Consider the following 18,971-nt stretch of genomic DNA (forward strand, 5'->3'; position numbering starts at 1 on the left):
TTGCATGGTCCTGGAGCCCAAGACCAAACATCTACACCACAATTAAAGAGCCCTTTAGCCCAAGCCCCACAAGCCTGAGTCAGCTGGCACAGGCCAGCCACGGGTGTTTAATTGCAGTGTAGACATATCCCTCCTATCCAAGTATCAACCCCTGGCCCATCCAGTCTCTGGCATTTAACCTGCAAGTTATAGGTTGCACAAACTGTGCTCCTCCTTGTAGAAACTAATTCCCAGACTAGGTTCATATCCAACTGTGTATTTTCTCATTTCAGAAAGTAATTGTTAGCTAACCACAGCAAGCATTTCATGAAAGTAAATGTTTAACATATCATGGCAGTTGCCTCCTTTCTTTAGGCAGTTACTGGGTGAGCCATTATTATCATTGGTTCAGTAGTTGGATTCCTTCCAGACTGACATGCCAGCCTCCAGCCTGAAAGATTTGTGGGCTGAGCATTCATGATCCACTGCTTTAGGTCTACACATTCTGGCTATGCTGGGGGCAGAAGAATGTTTGATGACACCTTGAAGGAACTGTCACGACATCTTGATGCTAAAAAAAAAAAAAAAAAAAGGTGTCTTGCAGTACTGGTTCCGGTTTCAACAGTGAGACCGGATTACAGGGGATACAATACTGCTTTTTGTTGCAGGATTCATTGAACTGGTGGCTTTGTTTAGCCTGGCAAAAGTGTCCAATGGCCACAGTCACAAACATTTGCTAGTGTAACCAGCCTTCTTTACACTGAAGATCAGTAGAGCTGTCCTATTGATTCAGCACCAGCACATACCTAGCAACTACCATAGATAGCTCTCAAAACTTCCTGACCAAATAAGAAGATAAATAGGGAATTTTTCTTACGCTTTATAAAGTGCCTGCTCAGTTATGACTGCGGTGTTGGTACTAGTGTTATAATAGAAATCTCCACTACAGATGAACAGATGCACTGCCTTTGTCTGAAATATTAAGCCCCTCTGACACATCAGTGTACTACAGTGAAAAACATACTACAGGACAGGCCCAACAAAGAAAGTAACAGAACGCCACTAGCCATCACCTACAGCCCCCAAATAAAACCTCTCCAGCGCAACATCAAGGATCTACAACCTATCCTGAAGGATGATCCCTTGGGAAACAGGCCAGTCCTTGCTTACAGACAGCCCTCCAACCTGAAGCAAATACTCACCAGCAACCACACACCACACATCAGAAATGCTAACCCAGGAACCAATCCCTGCACAAACCCCATTCCCAACTCTGTCCGCATATCTATTCAAGGGACACCATCATAGGACCTAACCACATCAGCCACACCATCAGGGTTTGTTCACCTGCACATCTATCAATGTGATATATGCCATCATGTGCCAGCAATGCCCCTCTGCCATGTACATTGGCCAAACCGGACAGTCTCTACGCAAAACAATAAATGGACACAAATCAGACATCAAGAATTGTAACATTCAAAAACCAGTAGGAGAGCACTTCAATCTCCCTGGACACTCAATAACAGACTTAAAAGTGGTTATTTAACAAAAAAACTTCAAAAAAAGACATCAACGAGAAACGGCAGAACTGGAATTAATTTGCAAACTTGACACCATCAAATTAGGCCTGAATAAAGACTGGTAGTGGCTAGGTCACTACAAAAAGTAATTTTCCATCTGTTGATACTCACACTTTCTTGTCAACTGTTGGGAATGGGCCACATCCACCCTGACTGAATTGGCCTCGTTAGCACTGACCCCCCACTTGGTAAGGCAACTCCCATCTTTTCAAGTTCTATATATTTATATCTGCCTACTGTATTTGTCACTCCATGTATCTGATGAAGTGGGTTATAGCCCACGAAAGCTTATGCCCAAATAAATTTGTTAGTCTCTAAGGTGCCACAAGGACTCCTCCTTTTTTATACTTTAGATCTAGAAATTCAGTAAATGAGTAGAGTTTATTTCCTCCAAATAAATAGCTTGACAAACACTTCAATGCACTTCCCGATGGCTGTTTAAACCTATGTCTCTTTAATTTTATCCACAAACAGTCCTTCACACAAGAGTGAGATCAGCTTTTGTTTATGATAATTACATTTTGGTATGTTCTCTGTGTGCTGTAGCTACTAGATTTTCCAGCTGTTAATCTCTAGAGATTTTAGATAGTGCCTAATCTGCAAGCAGCAGAAAGATATTTCCTTCTTAATCACCAAACGCCAGAGCACAAGAATTTCAATACTTCCATCACTTTAACAAAGCATTCAAACCCAACTTGCTGTTCCAGTGTAACGTGTGCTTAGTCTACAGCTCCTATTGAATAGCAAAATGCCCATTTGATTTTCACATGAGAAGAATCAGGCTCCAAATAACTAAACCCAACATTATTGAACCTAACTGGCTGAAGTAATGTCTGTCAGATATCAAGACAAACCTTCAATGAAGGAACAGAATCTGAAACCTAGCATTTTTCTTAGAACACTGTGGTTAATTTTTAACTAGAGAAAAAAAGAGTTTGTGTAGCAAGAGTATATTAGATTCTAACTTTCAGTAGCAGGACAGATCTTTCAAACCCTCTGGCAAGTATTCTCTTTTAATTGCTTATTTCCTCTCTATTATATCTCTTCATGCTAGAGATGGCCAGATTACCACTGCTCTTAATAAAATAGCAAAGCTAGTTCAAAAAACACCTTTCTAACCCCAGGTGAGGCACAAATGCACTCACATGCAACAGAATTAAAGATCATCAGAAAATAAGTCACATCAAATCAAATACTGTTAAAAAGACCCATGGTATAGTGTCATTTTTAATGAGTTATTCTCTGAGACAATTTTTGGTGGCCATATTGGCTGCTCAGTAGAGGAGCTGGCTTGGAGCAAGCTGGCCACCATCAGAGACACTACCCTCCAATCTTCAGGTGTCAACCAGACTCAGTTGCCCCCTCTCTCTTTCTATTCTGGCCCTCCACCCCACCCCTACAGATCAAAAGTCATGTAGTTATGGGTTTTGTCAGTTCCAAGGGTTGTTCCTGGGAAGATACAAGGGAAACTAGAAATAACATAAGAATGAACATACTGGGTCAGACCAAAGGTCCATCTAGCCCAGTATCCTGTCTTCCGATAGTGGCCAATGCCCCAGAGGGAATGAACGTAACAGGTAATCATCAAGTGAGCCATCCGCTGTTGCCTGGCAAACAGAGACTAGGGACACCATCCCTGCCCATCCCGGCTAATAGCAATTGATGGGCCTATCCTCCATGAATTTATCTAGTTCTTTTTTGAACCCTGTTATAGTCTTGGCCTTCACAACATCCTCTGGCAAAGAGTTCCACAGGCTAACTGTGCGTTGTGTGAAGAAATGCTTCCTTTTGTTTGTTTTAACCTTTGATATCTGGGGGAGGGGGACAGAAAATCTGTGATTCGTTTATATTTTCTTAGCAATCTTCACACTGAAATGGGGTAGGAAATTAGATTCTTAACATTAAAAGGAAAGGAGTACTTGTGGCACCTTAGAGACTAACCAATTTATTTGAGCATAAGCTTTCGTGAGCTACAGCTCACTTCATCGGATGCATTGGAACTTTTTGCCAGAGGATGTTGTGAAGGCAAAGACCACAAGTCCTCCTTTTCTTTTTGCGAATAGAGACTAACACGGCTGCTACTCTGAAACCATTCTTAACATTGAAACTGAGATTAATGTTCACATTATTTAGAGGTCCCCAAACTCAGAAGCCCAAAGGGCAGCTTTGCCAAGAGGTCATGCAGACACAGCCCCTTCCAGAGTTTCACTAAGGAAGCCCACAAATTGGATTAGGTCCTTCTCCAGATCCAGCACTAGAGGCATAAACATACTAAACAATTGCTTAGGGCCCCTAGAAGCTCAAGGTGGCCCCCTATTCACTTATGTGTTGTGGGGGAGGGCAAAAATTATTCCTGCTTAGGGCCCCCAATGGGCTAGCACCACCACTGTCTTTCTCCATCCATGTTTGCCCAGAGCCACATCAAGCAAGTTAAAAATCAGTGACAACACATACCCATGAGCTATATATAAAAGCCTTTAGAACAAAGTTAGCATGAGAAGTCTTGCCACAGAAAGGGTTACAATGGGATCTTTCATCTGACATAAATGCTGTGTGCTGGGGATGAAACTCTTAAATACATTTTTAAAAATAAAGAGGTCATTATTCCCTGTAAAATAAAACATCCAATATCTGTTTATGCCAGATTAGACAGAGATAGTAGATTGTTATTAAACTGTGAAATTCTTCAACATTACATGCAGTCAGACATAATAGAGTTTGGAACTAACTCAGTTTTCCAACCCAATTACATGGGCAATTTACAGCTGTTCAAAGTGATAGACTCTTGAAAGAATAAAGCCTTTCAAATAAGACCATTTAAGAAAAAAATGTTATTTGCTTTCAAAAATATGTAACTACTGTTTTCTGTTTTTCTCCTTCTACATTCCACAGCTGGGTCCCAAAAATTCCACCCAAAAAGATGTCTTGTTCCGCTGTGTATTACTTTGGTATTAGATCTCCCAAATTATGGCTGTAGCTCACAAAAGCTTATGCTCAAATAAATTGGTTAGTTTCTAAGGTGCCACAGGTACTCCTTTTCTTTTTGCGGATACAGACTAACACGGCTGCTACTCTGGAACCTATAAGTATGGAAGACTTCAAGTTAACACTGGGGTGATACAGACAGCAGTGCTGTGATTCAATAGGTGCCACTCTTCCCTTCTGAGTTGGTGTTGGATTAGAGCCCCTGCATGGTGGTAAGGTACAGTGACATGTAAAGCAGAGGTCACTGGTGGTCATCCCATACCAGTTTTTGTAAGATTAACATATTAAACCCAATATTCTGCCCAAATTCTACTTTGGGTAATTACATTCCTCCTCTTTAAATTCACCCTCTTTAGCTTTTGTTGGAGAAGTTATTCTTTACTTTATCGTCTAACTTGTCTCCTAGTGTTACTTTGATAGTTCCTGCATTTCAGCAACCACTAAAGTATATATTTCGCTTTGCAAAATTAGGTATCCAAAGTGCTATCTTAACCCAATATATTTTTAGAGCTGTGCTAAACAGACTATCTTTGTTTCATGGAATTTTTCAGCAAAACGTTTGCTTTTCCCCCGAGATGCTCCTTCCAATTTTGCTTTAGTTACAGTTTTATCAAGATAGCTACTGTGATATAAGTACACATTTCTCCATGATTTCATTACAAAATACATCTTTATTCTAAAAACTCATCTTTGCGTGGAAAGAATCCTGGTTGTGCTTGAAAAATGACCCATTTTCAAGTTGAAATCTTGACATTTTGCCTAGTTTTCCTTTTTCTAACAAATATTTCATGTAACTCTAATTTCCTTGTAATTTCAATACAAAACACATCTTTACTCTAGAAACTCATTTTTTCTTGGAAAGAAGCCTAGATTTGCTTGAAAAAAATGTCCACTTTCAAGCTGAAACCTTGCAATTTTGCCTAGTTCTGATTTTCCTTATAAATGTTTTACCTAACTCTAATATTACCTCTTGTACATGTATAATGCACAACAGATTGCAGAAATGTCTTGTGAAGTGAATAATCTTGATTTGCTGGTGTGTTTTTTTTCTCAGACACTAGATGTCAGCATAACACACTTATCTATGATTTTAGTACTCTACAGCTGTTGTTGTTGTCTGGCAATTGTAATCCAATCCAAACGCTGTCACATGTTTTACAAAAAGCCAACCCAGCATGATATCATTTAAGCCATATAAAAATGTGCTATCAAAGAGGCAATGATGGTTTGAATACAAGAGAGGAATGAGGAACTCTCAAATTCTAATCCCCGTTTTGCACCGAATATCTGTGTGGTCTTCCGCAAGTCACTTGATTTCTGTGTCTCAGTTTCTACCCTCTGTTAGTTGGGTGTAACCAGAGGTGAAAGTAAGCCCGTACGCACCGGTATGGCGTACCGGCAAGAGCTGGTGCACCGTCCTGGGGCAGCCTGGCTTCCCCAGGCAGGGCCGGCTCTAGGCACCAGCAAAACAAGCAGGTACTGGGGCGACACATTTCTAGGGGCGGCATTCCGGTGCCGGCCATGCTGACTCTAGAAATGTGCCCCGCCGCCCCAGCTCGCCTCTGCTCCCCTCCAGCTGCTCCTCTGAGCGCGCCGCCGCCGCTCTGCTTCTCCCCCCTCCCTCCCAGGCTTGCCGCACGCGAAACAGCTGTTTCACGTGGCAAGCCTGGGAGGGAAGGAGGAGAAGCGGAGTGGCGGCGAGCTGGGGCGGGCAGCAGTTCCTCTAACCCCCCCCGTTATTTCCTGCACTCCCCCCCACCTCCCCTGAACGCAAACTGCCTCTCCCTACCCTGGGAGGGAGGGGGGAGAAGAGGAGTGGTGGTGTGTTCAGGGGAGCAGCCAGAGCGGAGGTGAGATGGGCTGAGGGTTGCCGGGGGGAGGGGGGGAGCCGCAGGAAGCAATGGGGAGGGGGAGGATGCGGCACGCCCGGGGGAGGAGGCGGGGCTGGGGATTTGGGGAAGGGGTTGGGAAGGAGCGGAGTTGGGGCGGAGCCTGGGGGGGGGAAAGCGGGGGCGGCCAAAAAGTTTTTTGCTTGGGGCGGCAAAAATCCTAAAGCGGCCCTGTCCCCAGGGGGCAATTTAAAGGGCCTGGGGCTCCCAGCAGTGGCTGCTTCCAGAGCCCCGCTGCTGGAGCCCTGGGGTAGCAGCTGCAGGGCTCCAGCGGCTATTTAAAGGGCCCGGGGCTCCCCTGCTTCTACTGCCCCAGCTCTTTAAATAGCCGCCGGAGCCCCACAGCTACTACTCCAAGGCTCAGAGCCTCTGGGGGCTATTTAAAGGACCGGGGCAGCAGAAGCAGGGGAGCTGCAGGCCCTTTAAATAGCCCCCAGAGCCCTGGAGTAGCGGGGGCTCCAGCTGCCTCTGCCGCCCTGGTCCTTTAAAATAACCACTGGAGCCCCGCCACTTCCCCAGGGCTCCGGCAGCTAATTTGAAGGACGGGGCAGTAGAAGCAGGGGAGCCCCGGGACCTTTAAATAGCCCCCGGAGCCCTGGGCTGCTGCTGCTGCTACCCCAGTGGGGGCGGGGAGCAGAAGGAGTAGGGGCACTTACCTTACAGGGTGGGCTGGGGCTGGCTCTGACCCCCTTAGCCCCGCCCCTTCCACCCTAGGCCCCACCCCTTCCGGGGGCCAGAGCTGGCCCCAGCGTACCGGTAAGTCACTCGACTTACTTTCACCCGTGGGTGTAACAAATACTTCATCACCAACCACACCAGGACATTATAGCAAATAATCAATTACGGCTTAATTGTGAGCTGAGGAAAACACTTGTGAAGGCTTTGGAGTGGTGGACAGAAAGCCTGGGTTCTATTCTTGTCTTGGCCACTGACCTGCTGTGTGAACATGAGCAAGTCACTTCATCGCTCTGTGCTTCAATTTTCCCTTCCGCTCTTTGTTTTTTCTATTTAGATTGTAACTCTTTGGGATAGAGACTGTCGCTTATTATGTATGTTCACTGCCTAGCACAGTGGTGCCACAATCTCATTTGTGGCCTTTAGGTGCTACCATAATACAAAGAATAATAGTAAAAGCTGCGAGCTTTGTTACCTTAACAGGAGTGCTAACTCACTGCAATAAAAGTAGTTTTGTTCTCCCCAAATACTTTCTCTCATTGAGGTCTGCAAAATGCAATCATGCCAAAAAAGGGGTGGTTGCAGACAACCAGTCTTCCTCTTGACAGTTACTGCTGATATAACCATTTTAATAAGTCTTGTTATCAGTTAAAAGGCTAAGGACTGCCTACCCCCAAACCAGCTGACTTTTACCCTCAATGCTCAGACTTTCTTATACCAAATACTTGGAAAACTCTGAAGTGAGCTGTAGCTCACGAAAGCTCATGCTCAAATAAATGGGTTAGTCTCTAAGGTGCCACAAGTACTCCTTTTCTTTTTGCGAATACAGACTAACACGGCTGTTACTCTGAAACCTACATATACAGGTATTATACATCGTGTCCAGGGTTGTCAGGCGACCGGTTTTCGACTAAAAGTCTGGTCAGCGGTGAAGCGGCCAGCATGTCCAGCTCCTAGGCTCAGGGGCGGCCACAGAGGTTCCATGTGCCCTGCCTCGAGTGCTGGCTCTGCAGCTCTCATTGGCTGGGAACCACAGACAATGGGAGCTGCAGGACCGGTGCCTGTGGGTGTGGGCAGTGTGCGGAGCCCCCGACTGCTCCGCCTAGGAGCCAGAGGGACATACTGAGGAGCTGCCTGAGGTAAGTGCCACCTGGCTGGAGCCTGCACCCTGAACCCCCTCCCGCACACGAACCCCTTGCCCCAGGTTGGAACACCCTCCCGTATCCTACCTCTCTCCCAGAGCCAACACCCCAACCCCTGCCCCAGCCCTGAGATCCCTCCTACACCCCAACTCCTTCCTAGAGCCTGCACCCTGCACCCTCTCCTGCACCCCAACCCTCTGCCCCAGGTTGGAACCCCTTCCTGTACCCTACCTCCCTCCCAGAGCCTGCACCCCACACCTCCTCCTGCACCCCTACTCCCTGCCCCAGCCCTGAGCCCTCTCCTGAACCCCAACTCCTTCCTAGAGCCCACACCCCTCACCCCCTCTCTCACCCCAACCCTCTGCCCCAGCCCGGAGCCCCCTCATTCACTCCAAACCCCTCATTCCTGGCCCCACCCCAGAGCCTGCAGCCAGCTGCAGCCCTCACCCACTCCTACACCCCAACCCCCTACTCCAGCCTGGTGAAAGTGAGTGAGGGTGGGGGAGAGCGAGTGATGGAGGGAGGAGGGTGGAGTGAGCTGAGGGGGCGGGGCCTTGGGAAAGGGGCGGGGCTTCAGGGAAGGGGCAAGAGTACTGGGTTTTGTGTGATTAAAAAGTTGGCAACCCTAATAGTGTCACAATAGAGTTGTAACCTGGATTACATATGTATATTTATACTAAAGATCTCCTAGTAGAATGATGAAGGAGATTTTCAAAAGCACAAATGGAAGTTTAGGGACTTAACTCCCACTGACTTTCAGTGGGAATTATGCACCTAACTGCTCTTTGTGCCTTTGAAATTCTCCTCTAAAATGCCTTGCTTTTAAGAAAATGAGGCTACACACCACAACACTAGGTGTGCAATATCAGCCTCACTCACTAGAGAGCAGAGACATCTTACTCGGTAAAAATCAGTTTTAGGGTTGCCACTGGCTTAATGACCCAACAATTAGCTTTTATTACACTAGTGGGCTGAAATGTATCAGGTTTTTTTGAACTGTGAAGAATAAAAATAAAACTTTGACAGCCCTTGTATCTGTAGCTCCAGGTATGCTTCTAATTTTTTAAGCCTGAAATAATATTCTAAGCTCCTGGGATCTTTGTGTGTCAAGTTTAATGTGTAGTCTCAAGAAGTGAGGTGTGCTTCCTGGCTGACAACAACCAAGAGGTACGAAAGAGGGAGCTCCTGAGGCCTAGGATGGAGGACAGAGGGTAGAGAAGAAACTAAGATGTGGGAAGACCAAGATGGGAGGTGGAAAAGAAAGATGTTAGGGGTAGACAAGATAGGCTGCCAGTCTCTAACTATGGAACATGATGGGTGATCCTAGTAACACCTATATAGCCTTGCCTAATTTGTGTATTTAAAGGGAATTCAAACCATCACTCACTAATTAGTTCATACATGTTGTTTCCAGTATGTTTGACAGAAGATATTTAAAGGTCTAGGAACTAACAGAACTTTATAAAAAGAAAAGGATTACCTGTGGCACCTTAGAGACTAACTAAGGTGCCACAAGTACTCCTTTTCTTTTTGCGAATACAGACTAACACAGCTGCTACTCTGAAACAGAACTTTATGTGGTTAAAAACAGACAGAATTGTGTCTTACAGAGTATGTACTGACATTTTTCATTAAAACTTCAGCAATCCACCAAGTTGCCTCAAAGAAAGAGTCTCCCTAGAGTTAGCCCATTCTTGCCAGAAAACATTTGTAGCTTTTTTTTTTAAAAAAAGGGAGGAGGCCTGAGAGTGTCAATATAGAGCAGGTTAATGAACAGAGCACAGAACTAAAGTGAGCTAAATGAAACTATCAGAGAACAGAACCCAGTAGGAATAATAAGACTTGTGGCCAATAAATGTAAATAATTTAATGATTTTTAAGGACACAACACCTGTCCAGTCTGGTTAAGGACAACCAACCAAGTGTATTACCTCACATGAGGGTTAAAATTCCTCCATTGGTTGAGTCACTGGTTTGTAAAAGACAAAACAGCTGTTTAGAGGATAATGGGTGAGGTTCCAGATGGCTTCTGCTAATGTTCTCATAAACCATACAATTAGAATCACATCCTAAAAGCACAGCATTATGTGCTGGACAGTTTTCCAAAAGAGTACCCAGATTTCTAATAAAGAAGCAGAGTCGATCCCTTCCCACAGTAGGCATAAGCATTCATTGAATTGAGTTAATATTGATCAAAGTCAGCCTGAACCATTAATGACCAGCCTCTAAACAATTTCCTTAACAAGCAAATCAGGCTTCACATTTTCCGAAAATAAAATAGCAACCCCAGCAAGCATAATGACTAAGAAATCCTCTCCTCTCCAGTCAGTTAGTTTATATGTGTAATCTGCAAGGGTTTCTTGTTAAAAAAAAAGAAAAAGAGGGGGGAGGGGAGGGGGGAGGGGAGGGGAGAGGACAGATTCTTTTGTGATAGCTATTGAAATAGGAATGTTTGTTTCTTGATGTCTCTGCAGTCCATTAACTTTCAGAGATCACATGCAGGCTTGCTTGCTGTTTTCATTATGAGGAAAGAGGAAGAGACAAGGCAAAGAGAACTCCACAGAACAAAAGCCAAAAAAAGAGTACCATTTAGTTCGTAATCCCCAGCATTACTGCTATTCAAGGAAACAAACACTTTAGTCATCAGTTTCCACAGTTTATACTGCTTTTTCTTACTAAACTCCACTACAGAGATTTTCCTGAGCAGACAGCAAAAACAGATATGGACACTTTTCTTAATGACTTAAAGATCTGGACTTTTTTCTTTCACATCAACTGCATATTTCCCCTTGGGCTCATTAAGAAAACTATTAATACTTTCCAGGTCTTATCCTCTCTTAGGCCACTGAGCAGCAGGGAGATTGGAAAGGTTATCAGCCGCAATCCATACCCAGATTCACTTGTGATCTCTAGGCCACAGACCCAAGTCAGCAAACCCCAGAGAGAACGGATGCTGTGGAATAGCTACAATGGTGCAAATGATGCAGTCACCCCAGGGCCCAAAAGGTGATGGGCACCCAACCAGAGTGAAGAGCACTCACATCTAGCCACACACGCATATCCTCGCTCATGCCACCACTAGCCCAGCAGAAGCTGAGCCATGCCACCACACCACAGCGGAGAGGGGTCACTGGGGGAAAGCAGTGTCCAGAGGTGGCTGGGATGGGGCACCCCAGGTGTGAGCAGCAGGGAAGGATGAACAGAGAAGGTGTGGGGGAAATTGCAGCATCTGCACACAAGGGGGACCAGATATGGGAAACGCATCCTCCCCTCACCCCCCACCAAGAGACAGAGAGCAAGGTAAAATCATCAGCCTCTTTGCATAGTGTGGGGGAGTGGAGGGGAACTGGGGAGTGTTGCGATGGAGGAATGGGGGGGCTACATAGCAGTTGAGGGTGGGGGGCAGGTGGTTAGAGCAGAACCAGGTAGAAACTGGGGGGTTGGATCAGAGCTGTTGAGGATGGGTGAAGAGGGTTAGAGCAGAGCAGTAGGGGACCAAGGGCAAGGGATTAGGGAAGTGAGGGTCAGAAGGGGAGCTAAATGGGCCTGCATGGGGTGATTGGATCAGAGCTGGGGGAGCTGAGGGCTGAATTGAAGGAGGCTGGAGTGAGATTGAAGGAGTGCTGGGGAGATCCTGGATCAGAACTGGAAGGAATGAGCGGGATACAGAGAGAGCTGATGATCTGTAGGGGGACCATGGGGTTGGGGGAGGGAAGCTAGGGAGGTGCTGGGACACTGGATGGGGCTGATTTGGAACTGGAGAGGAGCAAGTCTTAGAATCTGGAATGGGGCCCCAACCTATTCTTGCACATGGGCCCTCTGGGACCTTGCTACACTGCTGTGGGGATCAAGGGGCTAACACTGGTCCTGACAGTTGAAAGTCTCTTTAACACATCTGAAGTCTTGCACTCTGCCAAGAAGCTACCTCTTGGAGGTCAAACTGTAGGGGAAAAGTGAGAACTGCCAAAACCCAACCAGAATTGGACCTTGCAAAGGAAATTAAACCAAAAGTAAAAGGTTCTATAGCCATATAAATAAAAGGAAAACAATGAAAGAAGAAGTGAGACCACTAAACACTGAGGAGGGAGTGGAGATTAAAGATAATCTAGGAATTGCCCACACCTAAACAAATACTTTGCCTCCATTTTAATAGGGTTAATGAGGAGCTTAGCGATAGTGGCAGGGTGGCTAATGGAAATGAGGGTATGGAAGTAGAAATTACCACATCTGAGGTGGAAGTCAAACTCAAACAGTTTCATGGGACCAAATCAGAAGGCCTGGATAATCTCCATCCAAGAATATTACAGGAACTAGCACATGAAATTGCAAGACCAATAGCAAGGATTTTTAATGATTCTGTAAACTCAGGGGTTGTACCCTGTGCCTGGAGAATTGCTAATATAGCATCTATTTTTAAGAAAGGAAAAAAGTGACCCAGGAAACTACGGGTCTGTTAGTTTGACCTCAATTGTATGCAAGATCTTGGAACAAATTTTGAAAAAGAAAGTCATTAAGGACCTAGAGGTAAATGCTAATTGAGATAAAATACAACACGATTTTACAAAAGGTAGATCATGCCAGACGTACCTGATCTGCTTCTTTGAGAAGATAACTGATTTTTTAGACAAAGGAAATGAAGTAGATCTAATCTATCTGGATTTCAATAAGGAATTTGACAGAGTTCCACATTGGAAATTATTAGTTAAATTCGAGACGATGGGGATTGATATGAGAATTGAAAGATGGATAAGGAACTTGTTAGTGGGGACACTATAATGGGTCATACTGAAAGGTGAACTGTCAGACTGGAGAAAGGTTACTAGTGGAATTCGCGATGGCAAGCTAGGGGGAGAAGTGTGCTCAAGAGAGGAGGCGGAGGTGAGCTGGGGCAGGGAGCTGCCAGTGGGTGCTCATAGGCACCAACTCCATGGGTATTCTGGGGCTGGAGCATCTACGGGGAAAAACCACAGCCGCGAAAGCAGCAGCATGTTGGAGCTGCCTGGGCTGTGCACTGGCTCCTGTGAGCAGTAGCCTGACATGCTGATACTTTCGCTGCTGTGGTTCCTGGCCCTGTCACTGGCCATGGCCCTGCTGGTCTCACTGGCTGTCGTTACAGCCCTACAGCTCCACGAATAACTGCTTTATAGCCACATCTGAGGATATGAATTGTGTATCCATGCAGGGCTCTACATATTTAAGAAAGATGAAGGAGTTATTTAAGTTAAGCACCAGTGTGGACACAAGAACAAGTGGATATAAACTGGGCATCAATAAGTTTAGGCTTGAAATTAGATGAAGGTTTCTAACCACGAGAGGAGTGAAATTCTGGAAAAGCCTTCCAAGGGGAGCAGTGAGGGCAAAAAAACTTAAGTGGCTTAAAGACTCAGCTTGATAAGTTTATGGAGGGGATAGTGTGATGAGAGACTGCTTACAATGGTGTGTGGCCAATCTGCAACTGCTAGTAGCCAGTATCTCCAACACCTGATGATGGAACACTACATGGCTCTGAGTTACTACAGAGAATTCTTTCCCAGGTGTCTGGCTCGGTGGTCTTGCCCACATGCTCAGGGTCTAACTGATCGCCATACTTGGGGTCAGGAAAGAATTTTCCCCTAGGTCAGATTTGCTGAGACCCTGGGTTTTTTTCACCTTTCTCTGCAGCATGGGGCACAGGTCACTTGCCGGTTTAAACTAGTGTAAATAGCCGATTCTCTGTAGCTTGACCTCTTTAAATCATGATTTGAGGACTTCAGAAACTCAGCCAGAGGCTAGGGGTCTATTACAGGAGTGGGTGGATGAGGTTCTGTGGCCTGCAATGTGCAGGAAGTTCAGACTAGATGATCGTATCGATCCCTTCTGGCCTTAAAGTCTATGAGTTGATAAGAACCAGGTGAGTCATTTTTGCAATTTGCCCAACACTCAAGCAAGTGTTTATTTCTACTGTCATTTTTACTATGAAATTACAGGGCTAATTCAGGCTCTTGAGTCTGAGCTACAGTCTGTAGCTGCAGACTCAGACGCCATCACAGTGCCAGACTCAAATCACAGGCCACTCCCACTATGCCACCAAGATCTCTAACTGCTGAGTCAGCATCACAGTTACCTTTCAGTTGGGAAGGGACAGCCAACAGCCCACAAGTAACTTTCTCACGAGCACTCAGAGTTTGGCTCCTGCAAAATCTTTGCCACAACTTTAGAGGCACCTGATAACTTTCTAGTGAAACCAGACCCAAATTTGCTTTTCTCACATCCTCAAACAGCTTGAGTCCTCCTGCCCCAAATAATTTCTATAATTCAGCAAGAAGAAATATAGCTTTTACAGCTACTGTAGTAGTTTCCCTTGAGAAACAGAAAGAACATCACACTCCTTTCTAGACAAGTAAAAGAACCTTTAAAAAGACCTTGTTTCCTCATAACAACAAACAGGTTAATGCGCGAAGAACAAGAAGTGCAATAAAATTTCATTTTTACTGGTTAGTGTATGCATAAAAACTGCCAAAGCAACTGAAGACACATGCCCTAAAAATAGTGCTCTATTGTCAATGTATAAAAAGATGAGGCATGTCTCATGGACATGAATCATGTTCAATTAAGTGTTAAGCTCTGCCAGTGCTAAAAATGAAAGGCTACATCAACTGATAAACTAGTCTGGGAGTAGGCATGCAACTGGAAAGAGCTCACTACGCCAGTCTGACTCTCCTGCTTTCACTGGCTATCAGAAAGCAGTAACTCATATTTCTGCCTGAGCAATGGAAGGAATAGTTACAAGACACTGGCTGGAAACTCCTGTACGTTATCAGGAGCAGTTTGCTGTCCAAGATCTGGAAGCATGCAAGTTGGATCACTCTTTATATGCTTTGCCAGGCCCATCCACAGCTGAGGTGAGAAGCAGACATGCAGCAAAAAGTATGGATACAGCAGAGAAGGACAGCACGGAGGAAGGCAAACCCAGCTTTCAGGTCTTACTGGATGTTGTGCAGTTCTGTCCTGAAGATATCATCATTCAGACTTTTGAAGGCTGGCTCCTGATCAAAGCTCAGCATGGACGTAGGATGGACGAACATGGTTTCATATCCAGAAGCTTTGTTAGACAATACAAATTACCTAATGGAGTCAAGAAAAAAGATTTGTCTGCTCTCTTCTGCCATGATGGCATTTTGGTTGTTGAAATTAAGAGCTCAGAGGGAATGGATTAAAGTCTTGTTAATTGTTATTGGTGAGATAATATTATTCCTAATGTAACTCAAACAATTCTTTGCAATGTAGCCATGCATGTGAAGTTGTTGGCTTGTATTTACAATGGAGATAAGAACATAACTTTGCATATATTTTCGGCATGTTGAGTTTTATTGTTTGATGTGAAATGTAAGACTGCTTTCCTTCAGCTGCATATGTGCTGGAGACCCATGCTTTTTATACAAAAGAAAGTTTATGGCAGTCAAAACAAATGAAAAATATTTCATATAATGCTCTCTGATGAGGTACCAAGTGTAAAGCATGTATCAAAATGCCAATAAACAGGGGTTACCTTTGTAATATGTATTCATGAGATGAATAATGAAAGGAGCAGCAGATATTAGTCTGAGTTTTATGGAATTTTAATTTACATAACAGGAAAATGCCATGTTTTTATTAGTTATATCACTATATGTTAACTTCAACATTTCTTAGGTGATGTCAAAGCACGCATGAGCAGCATTCATTTGGTCTGCAAAATAATTTATGGGAAAAACTTTTTGAATTCAAATTCATTTCTAAAAATTACTTGCGAGTGTGCCCTTTAAAAATATATTGTACTTAAGGGAATATTGAACAGCAGAATAAACATTAAAAATAGTTTTGCAAATGCAATGTTTCAAAATGTGCCATCTTTCTACTAATACTGAGTCAACTTATTTTGATGGAAATTTTTCAGATGCTTTGTTTTTAATCACAGTTCATTTTGTTTAAATATCCTGGCTTTCTGCCAACAATAGAAGCAAAATATTGCTCACTTATAAAAGCTGAAAAGGCCCAAAGTCATTCTTGTGTAGCTGCCCCTGACTTAAAGGCATTAATATGCTAGGGATGAATTTAGTCCAAGAAGTTTACACAATCAACAGGATAACAATCATGTAAATGTTTTCTTCTGTGACTTTCTTTAGAACTTAAGATCCTGATCCTGCAATTGGATCTCTGGGAGCAGATGCTTGTGCCCACAGAGCCTAATTGGCTCTGCACCAGCATAGGGGTTCAAATGCCTGATTGCAAAATGGGGCCACTTAGAAGAACATAGGGCCACTTTCTTCTCTCAATTATACTAGAGCAATCCCACTCATTTCAATGGAGTTCCGCAACTAAGGTTAGCCAGGACTCTGCCTGCTATGTCTAACAATTGGTCTTCAACATTTCAAAAAGATTTGTTACAAATGGTACTGTAAATACGCAAACATTCTAGGGGAACTGCAGCTGCAAGTGAAACTGCCTCCTTTTATGTGTACTTAAGATAAGTATGACTGCTGTGCTATGAATAGTAAAGGAATGCAGAGTGGAAAGTGCCAAGCTAAATGGTCTCTGTGTATATAATGTCTTCTGCAGTTTCCACAGTATGCATCCGATGAAGTGAGCTGTAGCTCACGAAAGCTTATGCTCAAATAAATTGGTTAGTCTCTAAGGTGTCACAAGTCCTCCGTTTCCTTTTGCCAATACAGACTAACACGGCTGTTACTCTGAAACCAAGCTAAATACAGACTCTTGCTGATGGCCATCTGCTGTTCAGACAAATTAAAAACATTTTTGAACTAAATCAAATACAAATAAAATTCTGAGTATATTCAATCACAAGGGAAACATCAGATTAACAAAAATGTTTCTACCCCAGGCTCAAAAAAGAGAGCTCTCTAGTTTATAGTGAAAACACTAGACTTGTGTGTTTGTGCTCACATGATGTAGAAATGTTTATATTAGTGATCAATTACATTTGAAGAAATTTGAAAGCCATTGGTTTGGAATAGGCCAATACTCAATTTTTAATTATATTATATTATTATATTATTATTATTATTATTTTTGCACTCAAAACTCACACCAATTTCAAAGCAAGTTTGCTCTGCATAAGGAATGATGGATTAAGTCCAGAGCCTGCAAATCACTGCATATGCTCACCCTGCTGCACCCAAGCACAGTGGATTGCAGGTTGGGGGCCTACATTTATTTTCCTAACTGATGTACACATTGGTCTCTTTTTGTGTGGCACCATAGCCAGCAAACTAATGTTTTCTAGAAAACTGATTTAAACATAGAAGTCCTTCAACCCTCTCCTTTGCCCCCAAGTTTGCCTTTCTGAATCCATAGGTTTGAGGAAATTAGAATGAGGTTCCAGTCACAAAATTCAGACCTAGATCCAGATTCCAAACACTTCGAAGTCCAGGTCCTTTCAGATCCAGAGATTTTGTTGAGCCCATAATATAAGTTAGGGCCATCTGCACATTTTAGATGCAGAACTGAGTTTAGATGTGTTTGGATCCATGGTTTTTACACCATCAGATGTATTGCGATGTGGGTTCAGGACCATCTAAAGAGATAACCAGCTTTAGTTCCATTTAAAAAAACCGTAATACTCTTCTATTGCTCATTTTACTTTACAAAGAATCTGTATGATATGATCATTTAAAACTAAAAGTCCAGCCCTATCTATTATTACAGTGAAGACATTCATGTACCTAGAGATAACATAGGAGATTTACAAACTATGGATTTGGCAATTTTAAAAGTGATACAAACATAAAAACCATGGCTGATTTTATAAAAAATCAAGCTCTGACTAAACAAATGGAAATTTGGCAAATAATTAGTCCATAATCCTGACAGCATTTGTATACACATGAAAAGAGCTGGCCAAGAAGAGTGCAACTGTTGCACCCAGCTCTAGATTTTCCCAAAGCATAAGGGGCTGATTCTGAGCTCATTTATGTTGTAAGTCACGAGTAACTCCACTAAAGTCAGTGAGGTTACACTGGTGTGAAACCAGTGTGTTGGGCAAATAGAGTTCACACTGCTGGAAGAGTTATCGTTGTAGGTTTCGCTACTCCCAGAAGTAGTGCTGTAGTGCGTAGGTTTCACCATCTGAGCTACTGTGAATAAAACACATGCTTCTCCTGAAGCCACATGTGCCTCTCTGTGGGTCCGCTCCTTCCTGCACCATAATATGACAATACTCTCTCTGTGTTCTCTGAGACCAGAGCTATGGAGGCTGCACTACAGCATTTGACCTGGAGTCAAGGGAGTTGATCGCTACATTTTAACATGTCCACTCCTTAACTTGTCCATTCCATGTCAAGTGTTTCCAACTCTTACAATTTTGTCACAATTCTCATACTATCTGGTGGGCTTTTTAGCCCACCAGTTCCTGGAGCTTTCATTTTAAAGATTCTTGGCTTTCATTTAAAAAAAAGTTTCTTGTCCTTTCTGTTGTGGAGAAAATCTTGAAAATGTGAACTGTAAAGGCTCAAACACCAAAAACCAAATAAAAATCCAGAATAAGAGTATCCACGCTTGCAGTTATTCTGGAATAGCCATTCCAGAGTAACTCATGTGTAGACAAGTACTTATATAAACAATCATACAACATAAAATTTGACAGAGAATTTGGCCATGAGAAATGTGAAAAGACCCATCCTTAAGACAGCTAGGGTCTGATTCTCCACCTGCTTACAACAGTAAATCAGAAGTGAACTCAC

The 18,971-nt window shown here is 43.6% G+C and overlaps 1 protein-coding gene and 1 long non-coding RNA gene across 2 annotated transcripts in view; one reads left to right on the forward strand and one right to left on the reverse strand.

The window, feature by feature from the left end:
* The first annotated feature begins 14,810 nt into the window (after positions 1-14,810).
* On the forward strand, positions 14,811-15,449 carry HSPB3 (heat shock protein family B (small) member 3). Its single transcript, XM_073343932.1, has one exon. It carries the CDS (start codon positions 15,003-15,005, stop codon positions 15,447-15,449), a length of 447 nt encoding a protein of 148 aa, XP_073200033.1. The 5' UTR covers positions 14,811-15,002.
* A 417-nt stretch (positions 15,450-15,866) lies between these two features.
* LOC140911273 (uncharacterized) overlaps positions 15,867-18,971 on the reverse strand; it is a 33,338-nt gene continuing 30,233 nt past the window's right edge. The window contains exon 7 of the long non-coding RNA XR_012158877.2: positions 15,867-17,806. This is a non-coding gene — a long non-coding RNA (uncharacterized LOC140911273). The remainder of the gene's footprint in view (positions 17,807-18,971) is intronic.

This window comes from Lepidochelys kempii, chromosome 5, assembly GCF_965140285.1.
Source record: "Lepidochelys kempii isolate rLepKem1 chromosome 5, rLepKem1.hap1, whole genome shotgun sequence".
In the NCBI taxonomy this organism is placed as follows: Eukaryota; Metazoa; Chordata; order Testudines; family Cheloniidae; genus Lepidochelys; species Lepidochelys kempii.